General features: G+C 35.6%; 1 protein-coding gene and 1 non-coding gene across 2 annotated transcripts in view; one reads left to right on the top strand and one right to left on the bottom strand.

The window, feature by feature from the left end:
* The window catches only part of Ovch1 (ovochymase 1), a 49,942-nt gene that overhangs the window by 3,430 nt on the left and 20,448 nt on the right, over window positions 1-26,064 (bottom strand). Inside the window, exons 7-13 of the mRNA XM_078014973.1 lie at window positions 16,559-16,631; window positions 15,914-16,109; window positions 13,261-13,415; window positions 8,367-8,523; window positions 7,712-7,804; window positions 3,254-3,364; window positions 533-589 (exon numbers count right to left, since the gene is read on the bottom strand). Of these exons, the coding sequence (XP_077871099.1) occupies window positions 3,276-3,364; window positions 7,712-7,804; window positions 8,367-8,523; window positions 13,261-13,415; window positions 15,914-16,109; window positions 16,559-16,631 (763 nt within the window). The 3' untranslated portion in view covers window positions 533-589; window positions 3,254-3,275. The remainder of the gene's footprint in view (window positions 1-532; window positions 590-3,253; window positions 3,365-7,711; window positions 7,805-8,366; window positions 8,524-13,260; window positions 13,416-15,913; window positions 16,110-16,558; window positions 16,632-26,064) is intronic.
* Window positions 18,827-18,931, top strand: LOC120888845 (U6 spliceosomal RNA). The gene has a single exon (XR_005732516.1). It is a non-coding gene; the product is annotated as a U6 spliceosomal RNA (small nuclear RNA).

Here is a 26,064-nt window from a genome sequence, read left to right as displayed (position 1 = left end):
CTAAAATGAACAAACATATCTTGGATTCTGAAAACAATATAGCTTATGCTAAAGCACCTTGTTTAAAAGGGAACAGAACGTCATCCTTGCCATGATCCAGAGCATGTGAAAATTATTAAGTAAAGTTTTCCTTGATGTAGTTCACCTGTTTGTTTGTTTGTTTTTAAGTAGTCAATTCAAGGAAAGATGGATTCTTTTTTAGTAGTTTCTATACTTTAGGTAGAGCAATTAATTTAAATCAGACAGGAATGTACTCCATTCTGTGAGATGAGGAAATACAGCTGTAGAACTCAAGTGACTTACTCAGAAGTCAGACTGGTGGAGTAGACAGCCAAGATCTCAACCTGGGTCTATGATTCTAATACTCCCCTACACTCCATAGTCTATTATGTTACCAGGTTCCCCTTGAAGGATAATTATAAATTATTTTATCTTTAAAATGACACAAATGTGTCATTTTTATCCCAGAAAAATAACCTAACTATTAAAAATGTCATTACAAAGATCCAAAAAGGAACAAAGGTTTTCCTACCTGAAAGTTTTCCTTTCCCTACTGTCAATCTTCTCCTGGTTGCTTTACTTGGTGAAACTATGAGATGAGAGGGAAAATTATAATTCTAAAACAATTCAAAGTACTTTTTAAGATGGTATAGAAAAAACTTGGGAGTCATTTAGAATCACATGCCTCTACTATTGGGAATGACTTATCATTTCAAAACCTTTAGGTGTTATCTAAAGGTTTTGAAATGATATTCACTGATAACAGAAAAATATTCACTGATTATAGTACTTTGAGCTATATGGCATTTAATCCAGATGCTTCTTTACCCTTTTACCATGTGCATCCCCCTCTCCCTTAAACTTTCCATCTAATATATATTTTACCTTATTATGTGTCCCTCCGTATTAGAATGAGTTTAATGAGGGTAGGGATTTTTATCTATTTGGGTCACTACTAAATCTCCCAGGACTAAGAGAAGTTAGTCCCTGGTTCAATTAGGTGCTCCACAAACATTTGCAGGGAGGAAGGGAATCATATTCTAAGGCAAAAGAAGAAAATACATTAGTTAGCATATTAGGGCAAATGATGTTAAAATATCTGAGGAATGTTCACATATTTATTTGCACCAAGGAGAGATGAATATAATTCTTGAATGTATTGGTAGTTCTCACAAGGAGAAACATAGCATTTGACAGTATAGAATGCCATTCAGTCAAGGAAGGAGTAATATTTTCATTAGTCTTGTGGCTTTGACATCTATAATCTAAAGAGAAAGAACAATTCCAGAAGATTCTAGCTGACAATTCTACATCACAGAAATGCTTGGTTGGAAAATTACAGGGATTCCTCAAAAACCTATAACAATGGCTAATGATTTTGAAAGGTGATAATGCTTCCCCAGGAAATATATTTCTATATAAAGAATTTAATATATTATAGAGACAGAGCTATAAATTAGGAAGAAAATAATTCTAAGAAAGAGATAAGTACAGAATCATTCTACCACATGAGAAAACACTGCAGCAGGATGCAAGAGGCAAGTTCTTTTTAATTAAAAAGATTCTCCTGACATAAAATGGAAAAATTTCAAACCTAAAGGTGATGGGATAAATCAAAGATCCAAGACTTGTGTAAATAGATTTAAATAAGTAAATTTAATAATTTTTATATCAATATAAAATTTAAAAACAAATAGCAACAATAAGGCTAAACACTTGTAACTTATGACAAAGGAAAATTACTTCTGTATCTGAAGTTCCTGTAAAACTTTATAAACAATATTCAAATTTTAAAAATGGACAAAGAGTAATGGAAATTCATAAAAATTATAATAGCTAACCAACATTTAGAAAACTTTATCCCTATTAATTAAAAAATAAAACTGCCTTTAAATTGGCATAATGAGGTTCTAGGCATGTTGAAATGAATCCCATGCACTGCTAATATCAGTGAAACTGTTTATCATTCTGAAGAGCAATTTAGCAAAAAACAATGCACAGAAAAGGAAACCTGGCAAAAAAAAAAGTAAAAAAAAAATGTTCCTAAGTCCTTAGGCACTATATTCACTTTGAGGTATACAAAAGAGATCAAGAGAAAAGTATTACTTTCACAAATTTTTCACTTTACTCAGATAAATTATTTCAGAGACAGACTAAGGCCACAGATGATGTAATCAGCATAACAAACAATGACTATGGGAAGGAATGGATGATGCTACTTTGAATTAGAAAGGATTCTTTGAAGAGTGACTATTTCTTCACTGAATAATTAGTGCTTTCTATGTTTCAGGCATTGATCTATGAACTGAGGCTTCTGGAAGTGAAGAGACAGAAGTTCTAGCACTCATGAAGCTTGCATTCACTAGGCAAGACAGACAAACCACAACCATGAGAAACAATCATGACATATCGGAGGACAGTAAGCGCTAAGATAAGGGACCAAGAATTATGGAGGCAGGGATGGTACCGTTTACATCTGTCAAGGTAGATCTTATTAAGAAGATAGCACTCCAAGTCAAGAATTGAGAGGAACAAAAAGTCTTCTAGTTTTCTTCGATGACATATGTAAACTTATTCTATGTTCCTTCATTAACCAAACTTATTCTATGTTCCTTCATTAACCAAATTATTTTAATTGCCTTCCCACTTCTAACTGAAAGTCAAAAAGTTTTCACAACATCCATATAAACAGAAGGTGGAATGTTTGCTTTATTGAAACACAAAAATTTGTCACTACATAAAATGAAAAATGAGAGCTGTCTTATTATTAGCCAATGTTTTTAATCCTTCTATTTAAAAAATATTTAACATCATTTGCTTTAATGTTTTCATTCATTCACCTCTCCTACCCTTGAATCTCCTTTTTTTTTTTTTTAAACGTCTTTTGAACTTCTCTTCCACTATATATTCTCTTCTGGCAGGGTCCTGGTGTGTTGAAGAAGTTTGGCATCTGTCTCTATCTCTCCCCTTCCTCTTTGTAAATTCACATTTTGGAAAAAAAATAAGGGTATTTAGAAGAAAAAAGTACTCCTATTTTACATGAATTAATGTAGATGTGGTATTATTCCCCAAGTCAAAACTCACTCTTGATCATAAGCTGCCTACACAGAAAAAGCTTCTTGTACAGAGTTTGAATGCCAGGAAGGATTACTTGCTATCTTTCTCTCAACATGGTTTCATAAATAATCAGAACTGAATCTCTACATATGAAATCCAAGGAATGATAGACACACAACAGGAAACTTTATCATACTCTTTGGTGCCACTCTGAGCACCTAGGGACTTTCCAGATTTCTTCTATAATGCAGTGGATATCTTGGAGTTGAAAAAAAGGCTCTGAGCTCTTCTAGCTTTACTTCAGAAGCTGCAATTCAGAACACATGGACGTTAGGGACCAACAAAGACAAAACGAAGAGAAACAAGGTTCTATCACAAACTTGAAAGACCCAGGCTCGCAAGAAGAAAATTAAAACTTTATTCCCATCAGTTACATGTTGACAAGAACTTGTAAAGAAAATGATCATTCCATTAAATTTGTTCTATTTTCTTGAAATGAAATTGTAGATTTTTAAATTAATTTTAACTGAATTTTTAAAATATTTCTCAGAAAATTATTAGTATTTTGGGGGCAAGTGATTACATTCATAGAACTAGTGACTGAGGTCAAGCAAAAGAGAACTTGCTGAACATAAGGGAGGTCTCTCACTCTAGAACTTGCTAAGTCCAAGGGCACATTTGGACCTGTGAGTGTACCTGCTGCAGTTTTGGTGCCAATAGCTCTCTGGTTCACTGACTTTGCAATCAGCTTTTCCTCCCAATAGTCCCATTTAGGCTTCATCCTTGACTATTCCTTCTTCCCCTATGTTTATTCCTCAGGCAAATATTTTCTAAGCAATTACAAAACGAAATATATATATTTATATTCTAATATGTGGATTAGTGAATACATACACTATCTCATAAGTTCTGCCCTACAGAAATTAATCTAGTAAAAGGAAGCATATTCATAAAAATACTTTTATGAACATTAAATATGATAAGTGGCCTAAGGGTAATGAAGTGCTGCAGGGTTCTAGCCAAGATAGGTGGCGCACACGTGTAATTCCAGTGGCTCAGGAGGCTGAGGCAGGAGGATAGCAAGTTCAAAGCCAGCTTCTGCAACTTAGCAAGGCCCTAAGCAACTCAGTGAGACCCTGTCTCTAAATAAAATACAAAAAAGGTCTGGGAATATGGCTCAGTGGTTGAGACCCTCCTAGATTTAATCCCCAGTACTCCCCTGCAAAAAATTTAAGAAATCTAGTCCATTGCTTAGTCCTGTTATTTCTTGGTAAATTATTTTTATTTGTTAAATATTAAACAGATATTTTCCAGATCTATTTTAAGAGCAAACTAAATGATCTCCCTGTCTGTATTATTTCTCCACCAGGCTCTCTAATTTGAGCATGGTGAGTAAAACAAAATAATTAAGTTCCTTCCCTATGCAAAACAACTGAAGTAGTGCAGCTTTCACGATGTTTCAGAGTCTGGATCCAATAGGTCTGTCCAATATTTTTTTCTCTCTTTGGACCCTCTATGACAAATCTGCCTAGAAATGTGAGTTAGTACAAAAATCACATAGAGTCATGAGTTACCAGCCAGTCACTGCTTTTTTATAAATGAGAATAACAATCTCAAAATCATTGCTATAATTTGCTAATTCCCTAGTATAAAAAGCAAGTGGTAGTAGTGGTTGAAGGTTAACATGGCATAATCCTAACATTTATCTCATAAAATAGTCATAGAAAACAAACAAACACCCTATCATAAAAAATTCAAAGTTCTTAGGCATGCATAAGCATTTCTGTGAATACATAAAAATATCTTTTTACATTTTTTAATATTTATTTTTTAGTTGTAGGTGGGCACACAATCTTTATTTCATTTTTATGTGGTGCTTAGTATTGAGCCCAGTGCCTCACGTGTGCTAGGCAAGCACTCTACCACTGAGTCACAACCCCAGCCCCTTTTTTTACTTTAACATTCATTTTTTAATAGCCTGAATGGAACTCAATGAATACATTGGTGTTGTGGCCAACCATCACCACAACTTAATGACCTTTATCATGAGTCAGATCCTCCTCCCCACCTTTCTAAGTATTTTCTAGGTATTAACTTAGGTAGTCATTGGCATCATTCATTTAACTCAGATCATTGAAACTAAAGATTTCAAGACTTTGGACCCATGTCTTCTCTCCATCTCGGTCTCCATTCTAGATTTACTTTTAATTCAAATCAGCATCACTCCAAGCATTCATTCTTTGACTCCTATATTGCCAGACAAATGCTCCTGGGTCACTCCTCCTCATTCCTAGATTATTTAGTGGTTATTTGCTCCAACATTACTTTTGTCATAATTCTTGGTGATTTCAATAGCTATGTAGACAATGGTTCCAGCAGTGAAGCTTCCCAATTCCTCAATTTTCCTACAGTGAGCTCATCTTCCACCTGACGTTGGCCATTCATCCCAATGGTCAGCCTCTCGAGATTTGGTCAATAGCAATAACTCCAAGCCTTCCACAAGTGTGTTCAGGCTCTTGGCCCTGTCGACCTACCTGGAAGGCTATAACAAAGATGACAGAGAAGGACCCCACTCAGATGCGGAGGTGGATGGTGTGGATGAAGACAAGGAGTATGAAGATGAGGAAAAGGAGAAGGATGAGGAGGAAGAGCTTGATGAAAATGAAAATGTAGAAGGGGAAGATAATAAAGACGAAGTCAGTGGGGAGGAAGAATTTAGGCATGAGGGAGCAGTAGGTAAAGATGAAGATGAGGATGAAGAGGAAGAAAGTGAGAAAGGTGAAAAGAGAAAGAGAAACAGATGATGAAAGAGAAGATGATTAAGACCCCAGATAAACTGCAAAACCAGAACTGTTCAATATAGATTGGACTGCATATGGATTTGATAGATGTTTCAAAAAATGGTAGCTGTGATACAAACCCCTGGACACCCACCCATCCAAAGAGCCAAAGAAGTTCCTGTGACATTCTGCCTTCCTCCTTTTCGTGCCTCTTGGTAATCCACCAAGAGGACTTTGCCCCAACAAAATTGTAAGCATTGTTACGGTTTTTTTTTGGGGGGGGGTAAGACTTGCTGTAGCATGGATAGCTGTGATTGGCGAGTCAACCATCCATGGCTACCAGTTATACCAAAATTGTAACAGCATTTTTACTTTCTGTACCACAAACATGCATTGTAAATAAAATCTTAACATTTTGGGTCAAAAAATAAGTTTTAAAAAAGTATCACTCTCTTGAACCAAAATCTTCCATCTTTCCAGCTCCCCCACCCAACACTCTACCTTTGAGATTTGTAATTTATCTCTCGTTTATCCCAAACCCATCTCTCATCCATATTTCATTCTTTACCTATCTTAAATTTCAGAGCTGAGGTTGTGGCTCAGTGATAGAGCATTTGCCTAGTACACGTGAGGCACTGGGTTCGATCCTCAGCGCCACATAAAAATAAAAAGATATTGTGTCCGTCTACAACTAAAAATACTTTTTAAAAATTTCAATGATCATTTTAATCACTTCTTCACACACGTTACATTCTCATATACTTGGGGAAGCTTCATTATGATATAATCTCCACCCACTCTGAGTCTACCTCAGTTTCTTCAGAGGAAAACATACATCCAGGCTAACTGGGAAGTCTCTCCCTAAATTCATGATCATTCACCTTGGGGAGGGTCCTGCTGCTCAGCAACCCTACCACACCTTTCTAGCCCAAACACTATCATTTTTCTAAAGAAAAATTTCATACTTGCTGTTTTCTCTTAAAATTAATCAAACCCTCTTACATAGATCCTTCTATCATCTGCTGAGAAAATAGAAGCAATCAGAAAAGAATTTCCGCAAGCACCCATACACCAGCACACCTGCATCACTGCCTAAATATTTAGCCTTTCATCCAACAACTCTGTATGAACTTTGCTTCTATCCAATACTACCCTTCCTTTTAAGCAGTAAGTCCCAGCCCCTTTCTTCTACTCAAGGCAGCACTCTAATAATTCTACCTTCTCTGTCTTGCATCCTCTTCAACTTTCTTCCAACTCCTACTAGTTGTCATCTTGGGAGGAGAGCATGTGGAGGTTGGGCAGAGGTGGTGAAAAAGACTGTGGTATCCCAGAACTTTCATGCAAGTCTGTTACAGACTTCTAATTCTCTGATTACTGTTAACTTTTGATTAAAACAAAAAATCCTAGTAGCAAACATACAATGGCAATTGTAGTAGAATTAAGAGTATTGTTATTATCATCATCATCATCATTTTTATTTGCAGTGCTCAGATCAAACCCAGGGCCTCACACACAGTAGGCAAGTACTCTACCACTGAGCCATATATCCAGCCCAAGAGAGATTCTGATGCAAATTTTGTTAATCTTATACACAGTCTTTACCAAGAAAGATATCTGGAAATCTAAGGACCTTTAAACGGTAGGAGTAAATGTCTCAGAGTTTAAAATAATCCTATGCAATTCCCCCAAATTCAAGCACTTGTTCACAACTACATGATTTATCACCTGCAACCTCAAACAATGTGGCTCCTACCAACTAGAAAGAAACTACAGAGTTTGTGGCATTCCAAAGAAAATTAGTGCATCCAGGTTTATAATGCTTTTTGCTCAATTCTTTCTGGATGTATTAATGAGATAATGTATAGACATATTACCTGACCCAGAGGCACTGTCTGTTGGAAGTGTGGATGTTGGCAATTGTTTTCTTAAGGTTTTGCTTTTATTTTTTGTTTGAAGTGAAGTAATACCTGTATTGGGGGATAATACATTAAAAATAAAGATGAAAGCCTAAGGACAAAATGTACTCAGTCCCAAAGCAGCTACTATTAAAAGAAAATGCAAATCTAGAATTAAAGCAGCCTTAGGAAAAGTCAGTTTTACTCAATTTTGACAAAGGGGGAAGTTATTCTTATAGAATCTTGCATTTTAATATGTTTAGAAACTAAATGAAATATTATTCTTTTCTCTAATACTCATTTATACCATACTTGACAATCCCAAACCTACCCTAAAGAAAGAGGCTTAGAACTCCAGTGGCACAATGGGATAGCATGCAGTACTTATAAGAAAGAGGCATTGTTTTATAATATATAAGAGGGGTTGGAGGGGAAGGGAGAGGGCATAGGGTAATTAATGATGGTGACATGTGATGATTATTACTATCCAAAGTACATGTAGGAAGACACAAATTGGTGTGAATATACTATGTATACAACCAGAGATATGAAAAATTGTGCTCTTTCTATATAATAAGAATTGTAATGCATTCTGCTGTCATATATAAATAAAAAATTACATAAAAAAACTTACCCTTGATTTTGGATTGGATCCAATCCAAGAAGACCCTTACCCTGGCAAATACACCTGGCTTCCATGGCTGGATGCAGCCAGCTCCCCAACTGACGATGCCATAGAGGACAAAGGGGCTATTTTCATGTCTACATACTAATGGCCCACCAGAGTCTCCCTGAAATAAGAAAAAAATGTTCCAGAAAACCACTTTATTCTGAAGTTCCTGCTTTCACATTTTAGAACAGGAATGACCAATAATTTGTTCACAATGTATTTGATTCTTTAAAATGACTTGCTCCTTTTCAATTTTTATGCCTTAATTGTAAATTTGTATTTTTACCATTTTAAAAGGGAACAGATAAAAATCAATGGAATATTAATATTACTCAGCAATCAAGAATGAAATTATGGCATTTATTGGCAAATGGATGAAACTGGAGAATATCATGCTAAATGAAATAAGCCAATCCCTAAAAACCAAAAGCCAAATGTTTTCTGTGATATGTGGATGTTAATTCACATAAGCACGGGTTAGGGAAGAATAGAAGTACTTTGGATTAGACAAAGGTGGATGGGAATAGGAAAGATCGCAGAATGAATCAGGCATTACTATCTATGTGCATATATGATGGCACATCAATGTAATTCTACATCATGTACAACCCAAAGAATGAGAAATTGAAAAATTTTTAAAAATCATTTGATTCCAGGGTCAAGACAAAGCCTAGTTCAAAAAGTTAGAAAACACCGTTTCTCAATCTTCCCAGTCCCCTCAGCAGGGTCTTCTATAAATGACATCACCAGTTAGTAAAACCACAGTATTCAAGACTTCAAGCCTTATTCATCTTTGTATTCCAGGGGACATTGTATAGTGCCTGCCTCATAATAAATGTTTTCTTATGATGAAGTTCTATTAGATGCATCAATAACAAGCCTTAAATCAAGATTTTTATTTTAACATATTTTTTTCATATTTTTAGTCAGTCCTTTTTCAGAAAGGGACTGGATCAAATATATTTAGTGCCAAACTGAATCTTGCATTTAATTGAATTTGAGCTGAAGGTACATATTTGAGATCTGTTTATTTTATGTGAAAAACTTCCCAGAAGGAAACTTCCCTAAATTAGAAGTAAGGAGAGCCCCTAGTTTAATGTAGAACAATTAACATTTTCTTAGGGCTTAATTTTTTTCATAAAGTAAAATTATACTTACGACACCCTTCCAGTTTCAAAATGGTCTGATGTGTCCAGTTAGGTGTTGTTTTTAATCATTCATTCTTCACCACTAACACTGTTAATTTTTCAGGCAGCTACAAACATTCCATGATATAGGGAACTTATCTAATTTATCTTTCATTGATAGTATCTATCATAAGGCCTAGCACATTCCATAAACAAGTGATAGTTTTTATTTAAAAATTATTCAATGCCTACAGTGAGCCAGGCACACTGAGCAAGATAGAATATGAACAAATAAGATGGCAATAGCAGCTATAAAGGAAATATTCAGAGTGAATGGTAGAGAATAAAGGTAGGTATATATGTGTCCTTACATGTACATGTATGTATATGCATATATACAGGAAGGAACAGAATTTGAAAACAGAATTTTTCTTATTTACTGTTAAATATTGCTACTTTGGTTTTAGGATTAGAGGGAACACATTTCACAAGAGAAATCTGCATCAAAAACTCAGATGAAAGAGTCAATCTTCCCCAAATATTTGCTTTGTTTAAATTAAATAAGCAAAAATAAAGATTTGGAAGAAACAGTGGTATTATTAATGGATGAGGTGGGCACGGTGGAGCATACCTGTAATCCCTGTGACTCAGGAGGCTGAGGCAGGAGGATCACAAGTTCAAAGCCAGCCTCAGCAATTTAGTGAGGCCCTAAGCAACTTAGCAAGACCCTGTCTCTAAATGTGGCTCAGTGGTTAAGTCCTTCTGAGTTCAATATCCAATTAAAAAAGAAAGAAAGAAAGACTAGAGGAATAAATAGCATTTTATATAGAAGATAAGTCTAGATTAAGGCCCTGAGATAACCAAGACTTGGGAATTTGGGAGGTTAGAAGAATATCAGTGTGGCTTAAACGGTTATCAAGGAAAAATATGAAACAAATTTAGAAAGCAGGAGCAGGACATGTATCACTTTGTGAAGATACACATCTATTGCTTTATAGGTCAAAACAACTTGAAGTAAAAATTTTGAAATCCAGTGAGCAAAGAACAGGATTCTGCATTGCATATCTGAAAGCTCCAAGTCTCTATGTTCTGACATTGTTAGTTTTACCTTCCTAAATGAGAAATTACATTAGTAGGATCATTACTTCTGAGCATACACAGGAGGGTAAAAATCATTCATGATAGAAATATTAGAGTCCATTTGATCAAAGTGAGTTTCTAAAATCACCCTTCAGTAGCCAAGTGTCTACTGAAAAGATAGCTGGCTATATTTAATAGAATCTCAACTCCTATTTTTCTTCATGTTGGCAGTAAATTTGGTCATGCTGCAGACTAAGTGACAGTTGAATGAAGCTTAAATAATAGGTGCCAAATGGCATGATGATATTTGGGTCACCTGTGACATGGACCACTTTAAACCTATCTCATTTTTTTTTTTTTGCTTTCTTGACACAAAATAAGCATGTCTCTTAATGTTAGATGCTGTCACATATGACAGACAATAAAGCCATTTGGGATTTCCTTGATTCAAACAGACAGTCCATTCCTAAATATCTCAATACACCAAGGAGAAGAATGAACACATTAATTCAGACTTCTTTTCTATTTTATTGTTTAAGGTGAACAGTTATGTGCTATAGTGGGAGTACCCTTCCCAGGTTCCTCAGATCTCCCCACACAAGTCCTGGCTTTGTGCCAGAGGCTCTTTCCCACTCTCCACCCTCAATGCTCTGGCCACCCAGAAGTATGGGAAATGATGAGGAATTAATAGCTTCCTTCCAGACAGCCCTAAAACTGTGACTTTGGGGAAGTAGTATGTAAATCCCCCAGTTTCCTCACCCCTCAGATGAGATGAATATACCACGTATGGTCTACATCACTGCACAGTTTCCATGCAGGATAAGGCTTAGTCCCTCCCTGTGTAAGCTGGTGTAAGTGCTCATCCTTGATTGGCTGCCTTCCCTTCCTTGTACCTTCTTACTTTCTTCCCTGTGATGTCTACACTTCCTGAAATAGACCATTACACTTCAATACTCATCTTAGGATCTGCTTCTGGGTATTGAGAATTAAGATAAGCAACACAAACAGAATTTAAGTGGTGATGAACACCATGAGAGTACCTGTTAAGTGCGAGGGGGTGTTCCTTCCTTTTCTCTCCATATTTTCATATGGAAGGACTTCCACCTTGATGAATGCCCAGTAGCTTCTCCCCATAGAAGTGACATTCATTTGTTTATGATTTTGACTGATTGCTGGTGGTAGTAGTGGGGAGGGTTATAAAGAAGCAGAGAAGAACAGATTCATTTTTCTTCCCTCTTTACCATAGACCAGTATGAGTGTTAAATCTGGAGAAATATCTGCCTAACCTACAGACACAAAATTTCCTTCAAGCGTGGCTACCCCCCAAATCCAGACTAGGGTTTAAAGGTGGGCATGCAGAGTATCAACAACTCTTCAGAGGTGATGTATCTAAAGTCACATTTATTAGTTGACTTTATCATCAGCAACATCTAGCTGATTGGCTCCTCTGAGGTGATGCTCATTGGGCTGTTTCCCTGCCCTTTCAGACTACGGAGCTGCTCATTGGGGGGCTTTTTTGGCTCCGCCCATGCGATCCAGCCAATCGGCCTCAGATCTCCCCACACAAGTCCTGGCTTTGTGCCAAAGGCTCTTTCCCACTCTCCACCCTCAATGCTCAGGCTACCCAGAAGTATGGGAAATGATGAGGATTGTGGGAGGTGGAGAGGCTTGTGGTTGGGGAGAGGCTTGTGGGAAGCCAGTGGTGGCAGTTGGGCTCTGAGGATTTTTCCTGAGGAGCTGTTCTGTTTGGTGTGTGTAGTTCTAAAAATAAAGTTAGTTTCTTTTGACAAGTGGCTCCTGATTGTGCCCAGCCAGACTGCGGCACTTTATGAATATTGAAGCCGGTATTCCTCAAAGTATTCATCCATATGCTTCTTTTTTCTTAGCTGATCCTGAACTTGCCAGTGGCATGCATATATAGATCTGTATAGCTTGGTGCTTCTATAATCTCACTGAAAAGAGACTTGTGATTTTTCACTGAATATGAAAACCATTTTTACCACTAGGTTCTTATTTTCCTCTTAGTGATTATTTTAATCTACAATTAAAAATTTAAAGGACTGGAGGGGAAGGGAGGGGGCTTGGGGTAATTAATGATGGTGGAATGTGATGATCATTATTATCCAAAGTACAGGTATGAAGACACGAATTGGTGTGAATATACTATTTATACAACCAGAGATACAAAAAATTATGCTCTATATATGTAATATGAATTGTAATGCATTCCGCTGTCATATATAAAAAATTAAAATATAGAAGATTAATAATAAAACAATAAAACTTTTAAAGTTCTAAGTAGGATATACTAATTTGAAACCTTATTCACTTATCACCTGTTCCCCAAACCCTAAATGTATACGCACACATTTCCCCCACTTTCAAGCCTGGTTAGTGGTCCTGCCATACCCTCCCTACTCATGGGCTCCTATCTACCACTGGCCATTCTGGTTGTACGGCTGCTTTCTACCACTGACATTGCAGGCTGTTAGGATTAAGTAACACATCTTCCTGCACCCCTCCTGGCCTTTGTGCAGGGATGTGGTAAGAAGTTGGATGCTTGTACCTTCAACAGTTTTCCTCCTGCCTAAGGAGACTCTGAGTAGGTGCCAAACTTTCTGTCTTCCTGTGCAAAGTCAGAATGCTCTCACCTGGCAGAAATCTTTCCTTCCAGATACAGCAGAGCCAGCACAGATCATCCTGTCTGTGATCCCTCCTGGATGAGCAGAATAGTAAACGCGTTCGCAGACCGCTCTTTCTAACACAGGCACTTGAATCTGCTGTAAGCGACTGGCTAGGCCACCGTCTACCGAAGAAACAGATTCAGAAAGAGAGGGCTTGATGATGAAGTAAGCAGAAAGTGATGCCAAAGAAATATTAAGTTCAGACTTGCTCTGTACCTACATAACTGTAGCCTTTCTATTTTTCCTGAGCAGACAGAGAATATTGGGGGTGGGAGAATACAAGTGTTTCATGCAGCATGTCTTCATTTCCCCATGTGGCATCTTTGTAAAGGGGAGGCCACTGGGATAATAGCTTTTTGCCTAGCTTATTTCCAGTTTAAGTTTTATCATATCAAATAGTGCTGCATAAGAATTCAGAGGAACTGGGGGTGTAGTTCAGTGATAAAGTGTGTGCTCACCATGTGCAGGACCCTGGGTTCAATTCTTAACACCAAAAAAAAAAAAAAAGAAAACAAAATCAAAAAGAAAAACTCAGGAAGATGTGAATTGGTACTATATATGACTTACATAAATATAATATAACTATATTATATAAATATACACTTACAAGTATATGAACATATATGCTTATATGATGATCTAGGGAAATCAAAATCATATTCTCTTCCTCTACTATTGCTAAAGCCCAATCTCATCTTCAATGTTAGATGGCACTAATGGTAAACAAATGAGAAGTTTCTTCTCATACTTGGGCAAACCTATGTTAGTGTATTCTGTGTCACTTATTCTAGATTTATGGCTATTTTTAAAAGTTTATTGCTATGTATCCTGTATCTTTTGAAGCAAAACAAAAATAATTTCACATTTATGTAAAACTTTAAATTAAACTCTAATTCCATAATACAACAATATTGTGAGGTAGGTTAATCATACTGATCTCACAATTGTAAAACCCAACCTCTGAAAATGTGATCATGTAGTTTTTACAGAACAGAATTAGGACTCAATCCTAGGTCCAACTGTAAATCTTATGTCCCTTTGAATGCACTAATACTCCTTTTCAGGAACTATCCTCTCAGTGTGGCTGGCCATATTTCAAAATTAAGACTTCATTCCCTCCTTTTGGATGCAAAGAATGAATTATATTTTATAAGACTAACAATGGCTCATTCGTCCAGTAGTCATAGAATTGAAAAAGTTTGAAATGAGTTAGGTATGTTTATTTAAGGACTTTGAAGCCAGTCAACAAATATACACTGAAGCATAGTATATGCCAGTTAACTTCTAGCCCCTGAGGAGAGAGTGGTGAATGACAGATCTGCTTCCAAGATGTATCTCTGATACTAATGGGTGAGTTGTAGAAAATGATTTCAAAAAATAATGCCAAGAATGTTCAAGTGCATTGAGATGATAAAACTAGGTAGCAAGGAAGGATGGAAGGGTAGTCTTGCTGCAGCAGTGTGGCCCAAGAAGGAGAGTGACATTTCATTTGAGAATGGAATGATGAAGAGCCACTCTGCAAAAACTGCAATAGAGTGTTCCAAGTGGAGAGAAAGAAAGTGCAGATCTTTAGAAGGCAGGACAAGTTTGACATTTAAGAAAGAAGGCCATGGTATCAGAAGATTAACAAACAAGGGGACAAAAGGAGGAAATGATATTGGAGAGTTAAGTGGAGACCAAATCAGAGATTTCCAAACTAAGCTAGTGTTTTAGATTTTTTTCTAAATATAATGAGAAGCCATTCAAGGAATGATTATAAGATGAGCCATGCTGGCCTTAAGTCCTAACTTTGATGTTTAATAGTCATGAGATCTTACAAAATTACTTAAAACATAGGGCCACAACCTCATTTGGAAAATGAGAATGATAAAATTTGCTATGATAGTTGTGAAGATTTTATGAAATGCAATTTGGCTATAGGTAACATAGTAAGCTGTGAACAAGAATACCATTAGGAATCAAAGATAACTCCTCTCTGTTGCAAATGACACAAATGGAATGAAAATAAAATGATCTGATACAGTAAAAGAAGCAGAAAGCAAACATCAATCTATTCAGAGCTTTCTGTGTTTACTATGGCTTTAAGAACCTTATAATCTAGCCTAAGGGTCAGCATATCCAACCAAGGATCAATTCTGGGTCATATACCAACAGACCCTGGGCATATTTTATATAATCCATGAATTAAGAATATTTTTCACATTTTTAGATGGTTGGAAAAAAATCTAAAAAATACTCTTAATCATATATGCATACTATGTCTTAAATTTCATAAATGAAGTGCTGTTGGAACATGGGCATTCCTAATGTGGCATGTATTGTCTTCAGCTTACACAGGTAGAATTGAGTAGTCCTGACAGACCATATGGCCTGCAGAGCCTAAAAGACTTATTATCTGGCCCTTTTCAGAGGTCTGACCCCTGATCTAATCTATTTAAATAATTCAGAAGGAAAAATTTAAGACTGCTCATTCTCTAATCACTTACTGAGCTATTATAAGTAAAACATTATTTCCTTTCAGAAGGAAGAGAGGCTAAAGCAAATACTGCTTGATATTTGCTTAACATATTTTTAAAAATTACACTCTCATAAATAGTGCTGCTAGATGTTAAGTACCCACCTTCACTAGTGCTTCCCCATCCAGTCACAGTACAGATCTCAGAGGAAAACAGAGGTTCCATGCTATGTGGGAGACATACTGGTCTCACCACTGAGTTGTATTCCAGAGGAGAGCTCAATTGTATTAGAGCAATATCAGAGTCATAGGTTACTATATCAAAGTCTTCATGCACTATGATGTGTTTGGCCCTTCTCACCTATTTCAAGGGCGGGTAAACAATTACAAGATAAGAAAATCAAAGAGTCAAGCTACTTCCTTGCATAATGGTCCCGAATAAATCTTGAATCTCTTCATGTCTATACATCAGCAATGAAAATGATTTTGTACTAATTCTAAAAGGGTAATCTTGGTTTATAATTTATGGGAGGCAATGAACCACATTCTGAGGATTGATGATCCTGGATAAACAAAACTCTGCAGACCTATGCACAATCAATCAACCCGGATCTGTGCTTCCTGACCTGCCTCACCCAATTCTCAAATTAAAATTTCATCTCAAAATACACTTTTAAAAACAGGTATACATTATAAGTGTAAAGGGGCATTAGAACATCCATAAATAATCATATTTTAGCTAAAGGTTTTTGATGGCACATGACATCCTTTAGAAGGCGGATGGAATGACCTTTAAAAAAAACTACTCACCTGCTCAGTTGATTCCTTTAGGGTTCTATCATGGTCCCCAGCAACAAGAGTCCAAGAGCGTGGATCACCTTTTCTGGAGAAAGAGCAAAAGTTAATGTGAAAACACACTTTTGTATATTGTTCTAAACCCATTCAGTCCTATCAACAGGCACTGCACATTTTAGCCATGTAATACCCAGCCCTCCCTAGGTGCTCAGTGTGGTCTCCCTGCCACACAAACTACTCCACTACTCCTGATCTACCTGAGGTATTGCATATCTTGTCTCCTCCTTTTGTCCATAAAACTGGAGCCCTTATTAAATATCACCAAAGACTATTTTTAGTCTTAAGGAAAAATAAAAAATTAAAATATTTTAATTTCACAACAATATTATCAGTTCCAAGATAGGCAAAACTCCCCTGTGGTGTCAGAAATCAGGGCACTGATTATTTCTAGGAGAGTGACTATAAAGAGGAGCAATAGGAGGACTGGTAGGGAGTGGTAGTATTTTGATTTCTGATCTGAGTGCTGGTGATATGGGCATCGAATTTGTGAAAGTTATTTTAACTGTAAACTTGAGGTTGGCACACTTTTTTGATAGATTTCAAAAAGACACTCAAAAATCTTCAACATCCATTAATTTGCCATATCAAGATCTCCAGCTGAAGAAATATCTGAGGGAAAAAAAATCCCTTAACTGCCAGAAACATATTGTTGCTTGTGCTTGGAGATCAATTTTTCCATTGTTTCAAAACTGTCTTTAGGAAAAGTAAAGTTATTGAAATCAACTTTCATCACACTTTATTCAAAGGAGATATTTCTTAATATATGTAGGCATCTTCTCTCTAGTCATAACCATGCTCATTTTGATTCCCTGCATGACGAGTTTGACTCAGTCATGTATTTCAAGATGCCTTTATTAAGGGAGCTGACTCCAATAAAGTGCTTGGCAAGTAACTTGCAGATGGTAATGCCTTCATAATGGAAGCCATTATCATCGTTATTATCTATCATGCACTCTAATGGAAGGATTAAGCTTTATTTTCAAAGTCACCCCTCTAAATTATTACTTGGTAGTGAAGAAACTTATTTTGCTTTTATTTCTTGTGGGTGTAGTGGGGTTTGCTGAGGATCAAATCCTGGGTCTTGCACATGCGAGGCATACACTATACCATTGAGCTACATCCCTATTCCAGAACTTAGTTCTTAAAGTTACTCCTGAAGTTTTCCATATAGGAGATAGTATTCACTTTACAGTAAAATAATTTTAAAACCATGGTACAGATGATAACGTAGACCTCAATTTCTAGTTAAATTTTATGTGCAGAGTCAAATATCCTTGAGTTTTTGTAAAGAATACCATGTAAAAAGCATGTATCACAGCAATATACACATTCTTAGGCAACAAAGCCTGAAATTTTTCCAATAATGAGATAATAAATAGCTCAAGGTATCAATTGATGAACTTCTCCATCCTCTTTTCACTTTTATGTAATCCAGTTTTATCTCTTATGTCCTTAGGGTCTTATCCCCAACCCAACAATGGGACATGTGTCAATTGAAAAAAGAACCATACTGAATCACAGAAAGTAAGTGGCTGAAGTTGAAAGAGTTTCTTATTTTAAAACAAAAAGATTCCAATATATAAGTGCAAAGTGAATTTAGTCCCTACAATATATTAAGAGACCCACATGGGCAAAAAAGACTCATGTGGAGTTAGCAAGGTAAGAACATGAGTTTTCCCAAAGTGTGGAATAATATAATTGGTGAGATTGTTAGAAATACATATTTTCAGGCTCCATGTAAGACTTAATCAGAAAATCTTCCACGTGATTTTGGTGTATGCTCAAGTTTGAGAACTAATTCTAACAGTAGCCAATGGCAGGGAAGCTACATGGGCAATGGTTCAATATTGCTGTCAGTTCTCAGTGTCTTTGGAGTACTACTCAACAATGTCAGCTAGCCTGATGCCAGGCAACTGTCAGTAAAATTGTCGTCTATATCACTCTTGGATTTTGCATATCTCCCCAAATGCCTTCTCTCTTTTGGAAAACTTCCCTTTTCAATGTATTTGGATACTTAGATGCCCCCTTCAATAGGGAGTAGAACCAAGAATGTACATAAAGTTGATGAAGATGAGTCAAGAGAAATCCATGAAGGAATCAGCTGACAAATTTCCAGAAGGCAGGGTATGAGTGTGACTTATCACTTTGCTATACCAGAATATTAAGACACTTTTGATGTAAAAATGCACATACTTCAAAGATTAGCTTTAAAAAGTCATTTTTATGCTCTCTTTGGCAGCACATGTACTAAAGTTGGAATGACACAGAAGATTAGCATGGCCTCTGCACAAGGATGACACGCAAATTTGTGAAGTGTTCCATATTTTTCATTTAGTTCCTCAAATAGACAAGACCAGAAAAGAATCTCTCCATGACACATTATAATTAAAATGCCAAAAATCCATATCAAGGAAAAAAATTCAAAAGCTATGAGAGAGAAGTGCCAGGTTATATTCAGGGGAATACCAATCAGAATAATAGCACATTTCTCAACAGAAACCCTGATTAGAGTGACATACTTCAATCCCTGAAAGAAAATAACTGCCAAACAAGATCCTTTGAAATTGGTGAGAAAATGAAAACCTTCCAAGATAAGTATAAACTAGAGGAATGCATATCTATTAAGTCAGCATTGCAGAGTATACATAAAGGAATCCTACATGTAAAAGAAAATAAAAAAACAACCAATAGAGTTCAGGAAAGAATAAATCCCATTAGAAGTGTGGATAAGCAAGTGATAACTAGGATCAAACATTAGAAATAGCTCAAAACATCAAGAAGTAATAAATATCTCTCTATAATTACACTAAATGTAAATGGTCTCAGTTCTCCAATTAAAAGACAGGCAGAATGGATTAAAAATAAGACCCAACTATATGTTGCCTGTAAGAAACACATCTCAGAAGCAAAGATATTATATGCTAAAAGTGAAAGGATGAAAATCATATTTTATACAACTGAAACTCAAAAGCAAGCATGAGTAGCACTCTTATCCAACAAACAAACTTCAAGCCAAAATTAGATGAAACAAAGTCACTACATACTGAAGAGAATTAAAAAAAAATAAAATGGTATTTAATATTTATACTCCTAAATATCTGTGTATCTAACTACATGAAAACAAATACTATTTAACATAAAAGCTCATTTAAATTCCAATACAATAATACTAGGTGATTTCAATATACTTCTCTTACCAAAGATTACTATTTTGTCTGAATCACCTAAGATATTATAAAATTAAAACATACCATAGGTGACTTAACAGATATCTACAGAATTAACACACTTTCTTTTCATCTGCTCATGAAACTTTCTCCAAAAAAGATCATATTTTATATCATGAAGAAAATCTTAGCAAGTATGAAAAAATTTATAATTCCTTGCATTTATAATATTATAATGGAATGAAATTAAAAATTAACAGCAATTTTAAAACTACATAAACTATATAAACACATGAGATGGAACAATATACTTTTGAGTGAATATGTCAAAGAAATCAGGGAGAATTTAAAAAATTAAAAATTTGCTCACCCAAGAATAGATACAAAACATATCAGAATCTCTGACACAGTGAGGCAGTTCTAAGAGGAAAATTTACGGGTATGAATGCCCACATAGAAAAAAGGGCAAAATTATCCCAAATAAATAACCTAATAATGCATCTCAAGATGTTGAAAAATAATAAACCAATTGCAAACCAGTAAAAGAATGAATAAAGATCAAAGCTGAAATTAATGAAATAGCAAATAAAAAATAAAAAGGAATAATGAAGAGTGGTTTCCTTAAAAAGACAAACCTTTAGCCAAACTATCAATCTCCTTTATCAAAGGAAAGGCCCAAATTAATAAAATTGGACATGTAAAAAGGAGATATTACTACAGACATCACTGAAATACAGGGGAATAGTATGGACTATTTTGAAAACATTCCAATAAATTGGAAAATCTAGAATAGAGATATTTTTAGATACAACCTACCAAAATTAAACCAAGAGAAAATAGAAAATCTAAATATATCAATAACAATAAGATTGAAGGAGTAATAAAAAGCTTTCCAACAAATAAATGCCCAGGACTGATGGATTCTCAGCTAAATTCTACCAGACCTTTAAAGAATTCCAATGCTTCTCAAATTATTCCATGAAATAGAAAATGGAACACTTCCAAATTCATTCTATGAAGCCAATATCACTTTAATATCAAAACTAGATAAGGATTCCTCAAGAAAAGTGTTACAGTAGGTGGCACAATATCCACAAGAGACACAACTCTGAGTTTAAACAAAGGTTTACTGACAGAGAATATCTGCCAGGCTGCCCTTTTGCAAGGCACAGCAGGCTTCTGGAAAAAACGTCTTATCTACATAGTCAAATACAATGGAGTAGTTTAACAATAACCCATCTGGTCTGATGATTGTTACTTGATGTCTTTGCTGTGGTTTCTGTTGTTAGTGACTCTTTCGGGGTGGGCTTTACTAGAAGGTAATGCCTAGGTGGGCAGGTGCTGATTTTCAAAATGGAATTACTTTGGCCTAGGGACCTAACAGAAAGAAAACTACAAACCTACACCCTTGATGAACACTGATGCAAAAGTCCTTAATAACATTATCAAATTCAACTCAACAACATATTTCAAAGAGTTATACATCATGATCAAGCTGCTTTCATTCCAGAGATGCAAGGATGGTTTGATGTATGCAAATAAATATCCCACATAATTAGAACCAAGAACAAAAGTCACATGATCATTTTGATGTGGAAAAATCCTTCCACAAAACTCAACATCCAATTGTGTTAAAAACACTGAAGAAACTAAGGATAGAAAGAACTTACTTTAGCATCATAAAGGCTATATATGACAAACCCAAAGCCAATATCATATTGAATGCAGAAAAACTGAAAACATTTCCTTTAAAGACAGGAACAAGATATGGATGTCTACTCTCACTACTGCTATTCAAAATAATGCTTGAATTTTAGCCACAGCAACTAGACAAGAGAAAGAGATAAAAAGCATACAAATAAGAGATGTGCTAGCATGGAACCCAGGCTCACAGTTGGCCCGGGTCTATCCTTCCACCTTCAGACACCTGCCAGGGCCTAGCCTCCAGCACAAGACCACTCCTTCCAACCAGCAGACTAATGCAGGAGGTCAGGCCCGGCCCAGATCCTCCTATACCAACTTGTGGGACCCAGATCCAGGGTAGGTTCCAGTTTGCACCCTACCCCAACCTGGGAGCCTAAGCCTAACCCACTTCCATCTTGGGACACTGCAGTCATTGCCATAGCTTTCTCTATGCAGTAGCCCCTAGCTTTTTGGACAACAGACAGAGCCTAGAAGCAGCTGCATCTCAGAGCAAGCATCCCAAAGAGAGTGTGAGGCCCACCCTTTCAACCCCATCTCTATAAGACATTGCATCCATCTTGGGGTACCTCAAATACTATCTCAAGTTACCTTGCCTATTGTCACACCACCTTATTAGTAGTAGTAGCATACATTGAGGGACACCAGCAGGGTCTAGAAGCCCAACATCAAGGTGAGGTACAGATAATCTGCATGGGTATTACAAGAATATAGGGTAGAAACTGTAGTATCTCAGATCCACATTGTGAGAAAGGAAGACACATATTCAACATGAAAAAACAAGGGAGGAAAGTGCCCCAAACAAACCAGGTTCATAATTAAAATAATCTGTGAATTAAAGAATGACCTAAATGAGCAAATATAGGCAAAAAATGATGACTCCAACAAAGAGGTAAGAAAGCAAATACAAGTAGCAAAAGATTACTTCAAGAAAGAGATAGTCTGAAAAAAAAGTCAGAAATCCTTGAAATGAAGGATACAATAAACCAAATAAAAAACTCAATAAAAAGCCTAACCAACAGACTATATCACTTGGAAGAAAGAATGTCAGATAATGAAGACAAAGTATACAATCTGGAAAATAAAGTTGACTACACAGTGAAGATAGTAAGAACCTAGGAACAGAATATCCAAGAATCATGGCTAGCAACAAAAGACCAAATCTAGGAGTTATTAGGATAAAGGAAGGCACAGAGTTTCAAATTAAAGGAATACACAGTATCTCCAATGAGATATTATCAGAAAATTTCTCAAGCATGAAGAATGAATTGGAAAACCAAATACAAGAGGCTTATAGGACAACAAATATACAAAATTACAACAGATCTATAACAAAGTCACATTATAACGAAAATGCCTAGCATACAGAATAAGGATAGAATCTTAAAAGCCACAAGAGAGGAATCAGATCACATTTGGGGGAGACCACTTCGTATCTCAGCATACTTTTCAACCCAGAAGCCAGGAGATCATGGAACAATATATACTAAGCTCTGAAAGAAAATGGATGCCAACCAAGAATCTTATATACAACAAATTTAACTTTAGATTTGATGATGAAATAAAAGCCTTCCATGATAAACAAAGGTTAAAAGAATATACAACTAGAAAGCCTACACTACAGAACATACTTGAAGAGGAAATGAAAATATTCTACAATGAGGAAATGAAAAACAATGATGAAAATCATCAGAGAGAGGTATTACACTAATGGAAAATCTAATCAGAGAAGAAATCAAGTCATGTTAAATACCAAAACATAAACAAAAATGGCTGGAAGTGCAAATCATGTCTCAATAATAAACCTGAATGTTAATGGCCTAAATTCACCAATCCAAAGACATAGGCTAGCAGATTGGATTAAAAAAGAAAAAGAAGATGACGATGACCAAACAATATGCTGCCTCCAAGAGACTCATCTCATAGGAAAAGACATCCACAGACTGAAGGTAAAGGGTTGGGAAAAATCATACCACTCACATGGACTACAGAAGCAAGCAGAGGTTTCCATCCTCATATCAAATAAAGTAGACTTCAAGCTAAAGTCAATCAAAAGGGATAAAGAAGGACACTACATACTTCACAAAGGAACCATACACCAATAAGATTTAACAATTATAAATTATATGCCCCCCAAAATGGAGCATCTATGTTCAAATAAACAAACTCTTCAAGTTCAAGAGTTAAATAGACCACAACACAATAATTTTGGTTGACTTTAACATACCTCTTTCATCACTAGATAGATCTTCCAAACAAAAGCTCAACAAAGAAATATAGAACTCAATAATACAATCAATATCTTAGACTTAACTGACATATAGAATATTTCATCCTTCAGTGAGAGAATACACTTTCTTCTCAACAGCACATGGATCCTTCTCCAAAATAGACCATATATTATGCCACAAAGCAACTCAACCAATATAACAAATAGAGATACTACCCTGCAACCTATCAGATCATAATAGAATGGAATTAGAAATCAATAATAAAATAAGAAATAAAATACAGCACCTGGAGACTAAATAATATGCTACTGAATGAACAATGGGTTGCAGGAGACATCAAGGAGGAAATTAAAAAAACTTTTAGAGGTGAATGAGAACACAGATACAATGTACCGAAATCTCTGGGACACTATGAAAGCAATTCTAAGAGGAAAATTCATTGCATGGAGTTCATTCCTTAAAAGAAGAAAAAGTCAACAAATAAATGACTTAAAATTACATCTCAAAGCCCTAGAAGAAGAAGAACAAATCAACACCAAAAGCAGTAGAAGACAGAAAATTATTAAAATCAGAGTTGAAATCAATGAAATTAAAACAAAAGAAACAATTGAAAAAATTGACAGAACAAAAAGTTAGTTCTTTGAAAAAATAAAATTGACAGACTCTTAGCCATGCTAACAAAGAGAAGGAGAGAGAAAACTCAAATTACTAACATACATGATGAAAAAGGAAATATCATGACAGAAACTCCAGAAAAACAGAGGATAATTAGAAATTATTTTGAAAACTTGTACTCCAATAAAATAGAAAATATCAAAGACATTGACAAATTTCTAGAATCATATTATTTGCCCAAATTGAATTAGGATGATATACACAATTTAAGCAGATCAATGTCAAGCAACGAAATAGAAGATGCCATCAGAAGTATACCAATCAAGAAAAGCCCTGACCAGATGAATACGTAGCTGAGTTCTACAAGAGCTTTAAAGAAGAACTAAGACCAATACTCTTCAATTTATTTCAGGAAACAGAAAAAGATGTAGCACTTCTAAACTCATCCTATGAGGCCAATATCACCCCAATTCTAAAACCAGGCAAAGACATCAAAAAAAGAAAACTTCAGCCAATATCTATACTGAACCTAGACACAAAAATTCTCAATAAAATTCTGGCAAATCAAATATAAAAACATATCAAAAAGATTGTGCACTATGATCAAGTGGGATTCATCCCAGGGTTGCAAGGTTGGTTCAACATACAGAAATAAATAAATGTAATTCACAATCAATAATAAATCAATAATAAATGTAATTCACATCAAGAGAATTAAATATAAGAATCATATGATCATCTCAATAGACTCAGAAAAAGCATTTGACAAAATACATCACCCCTTCATGTTCAAAATACTAGAAAAATCAGAGACAACAATAATATATCTCAACCTCAAAAAGGCTATCTATGCTAAACCCCAGGCCAACATAATTGTAAATGGAGAAAAATTGAAGGCATTCCCTGTAAAAACTAGAACAAGACAGGGATGCCCTCTTTCTCCACTTCTATTTAACATAGTTCTTGAAACACTAGGAAGAGCAATTACACGAAAAAAAATTAAAGGGAGACACATAAGAAAACAAGAATTCAAATTGGCACTATTTGCTGATGATATGATTCTATACCTGGAAGACCCTAAAAGTTCCACCAGAAAACTCCTAGAATTAGTAAATGAATTCAGCAAAGTAGCAGGATATAAAATCAACACCCATAAATCAAAGGCATTTCTGTACATGTCAGTGACAAATCCTCAGAAAAAGAAATGAAGAAAATTACCCCATTTACAATAGCTAAAAAAAAAAAAATACTTGGGATTCAACTTTACCAAAGAGGTGAAAACTGTATATAATGAAAATTACAGAACCCTAAAGAAAAAAATCAAAGAAGACCTTAGAAGATGGAAAAATCTACCTTGCTCTTGGGTAGGCAGAATTAATATTATCAAATTGACCATCCTACCAAAAGCACTATACAGATTTAATGCAATTCTGATCAAAATTCCAATGACATTCCTCAGAGAAATAGAAAAAACAATCATGAATCATCTGGAAAAATAAGAGATGGAGAATAGCTAAAGCAATATTAGCAGGAAGAGTGAAGCAGGTGGCATCACTATACCAGAACTTAAACTATACTACAGAACAATAGTAACAAAAATAGCATGGTATTCGCACCAAAACAGACTAGTAGACTAATGGTACAGAATAGAGGATACAGAGACTAGCCCACAAAACTACAATTATCTTATATTAGACAAAGTTGCCAAGAACATGCCTTGGAGGAAAAATAGCCTCTTCAACAAATG

Source organism: Ictidomys tridecemlineatus, chromosome 6 (genome assembly GCF_052094955.1).
Source record: "Ictidomys tridecemlineatus isolate mIctTri1 chromosome 6, mIctTri1.hap1, whole genome shotgun sequence".
Taxonomy (NCBI): Eukaryota; Metazoa; Chordata; class Mammalia; order Rodentia; family Sciuridae; genus Ictidomys; species Ictidomys tridecemlineatus.
This window is presented reverse-complemented; position numbering and strand designations above follow the sequence as displayed.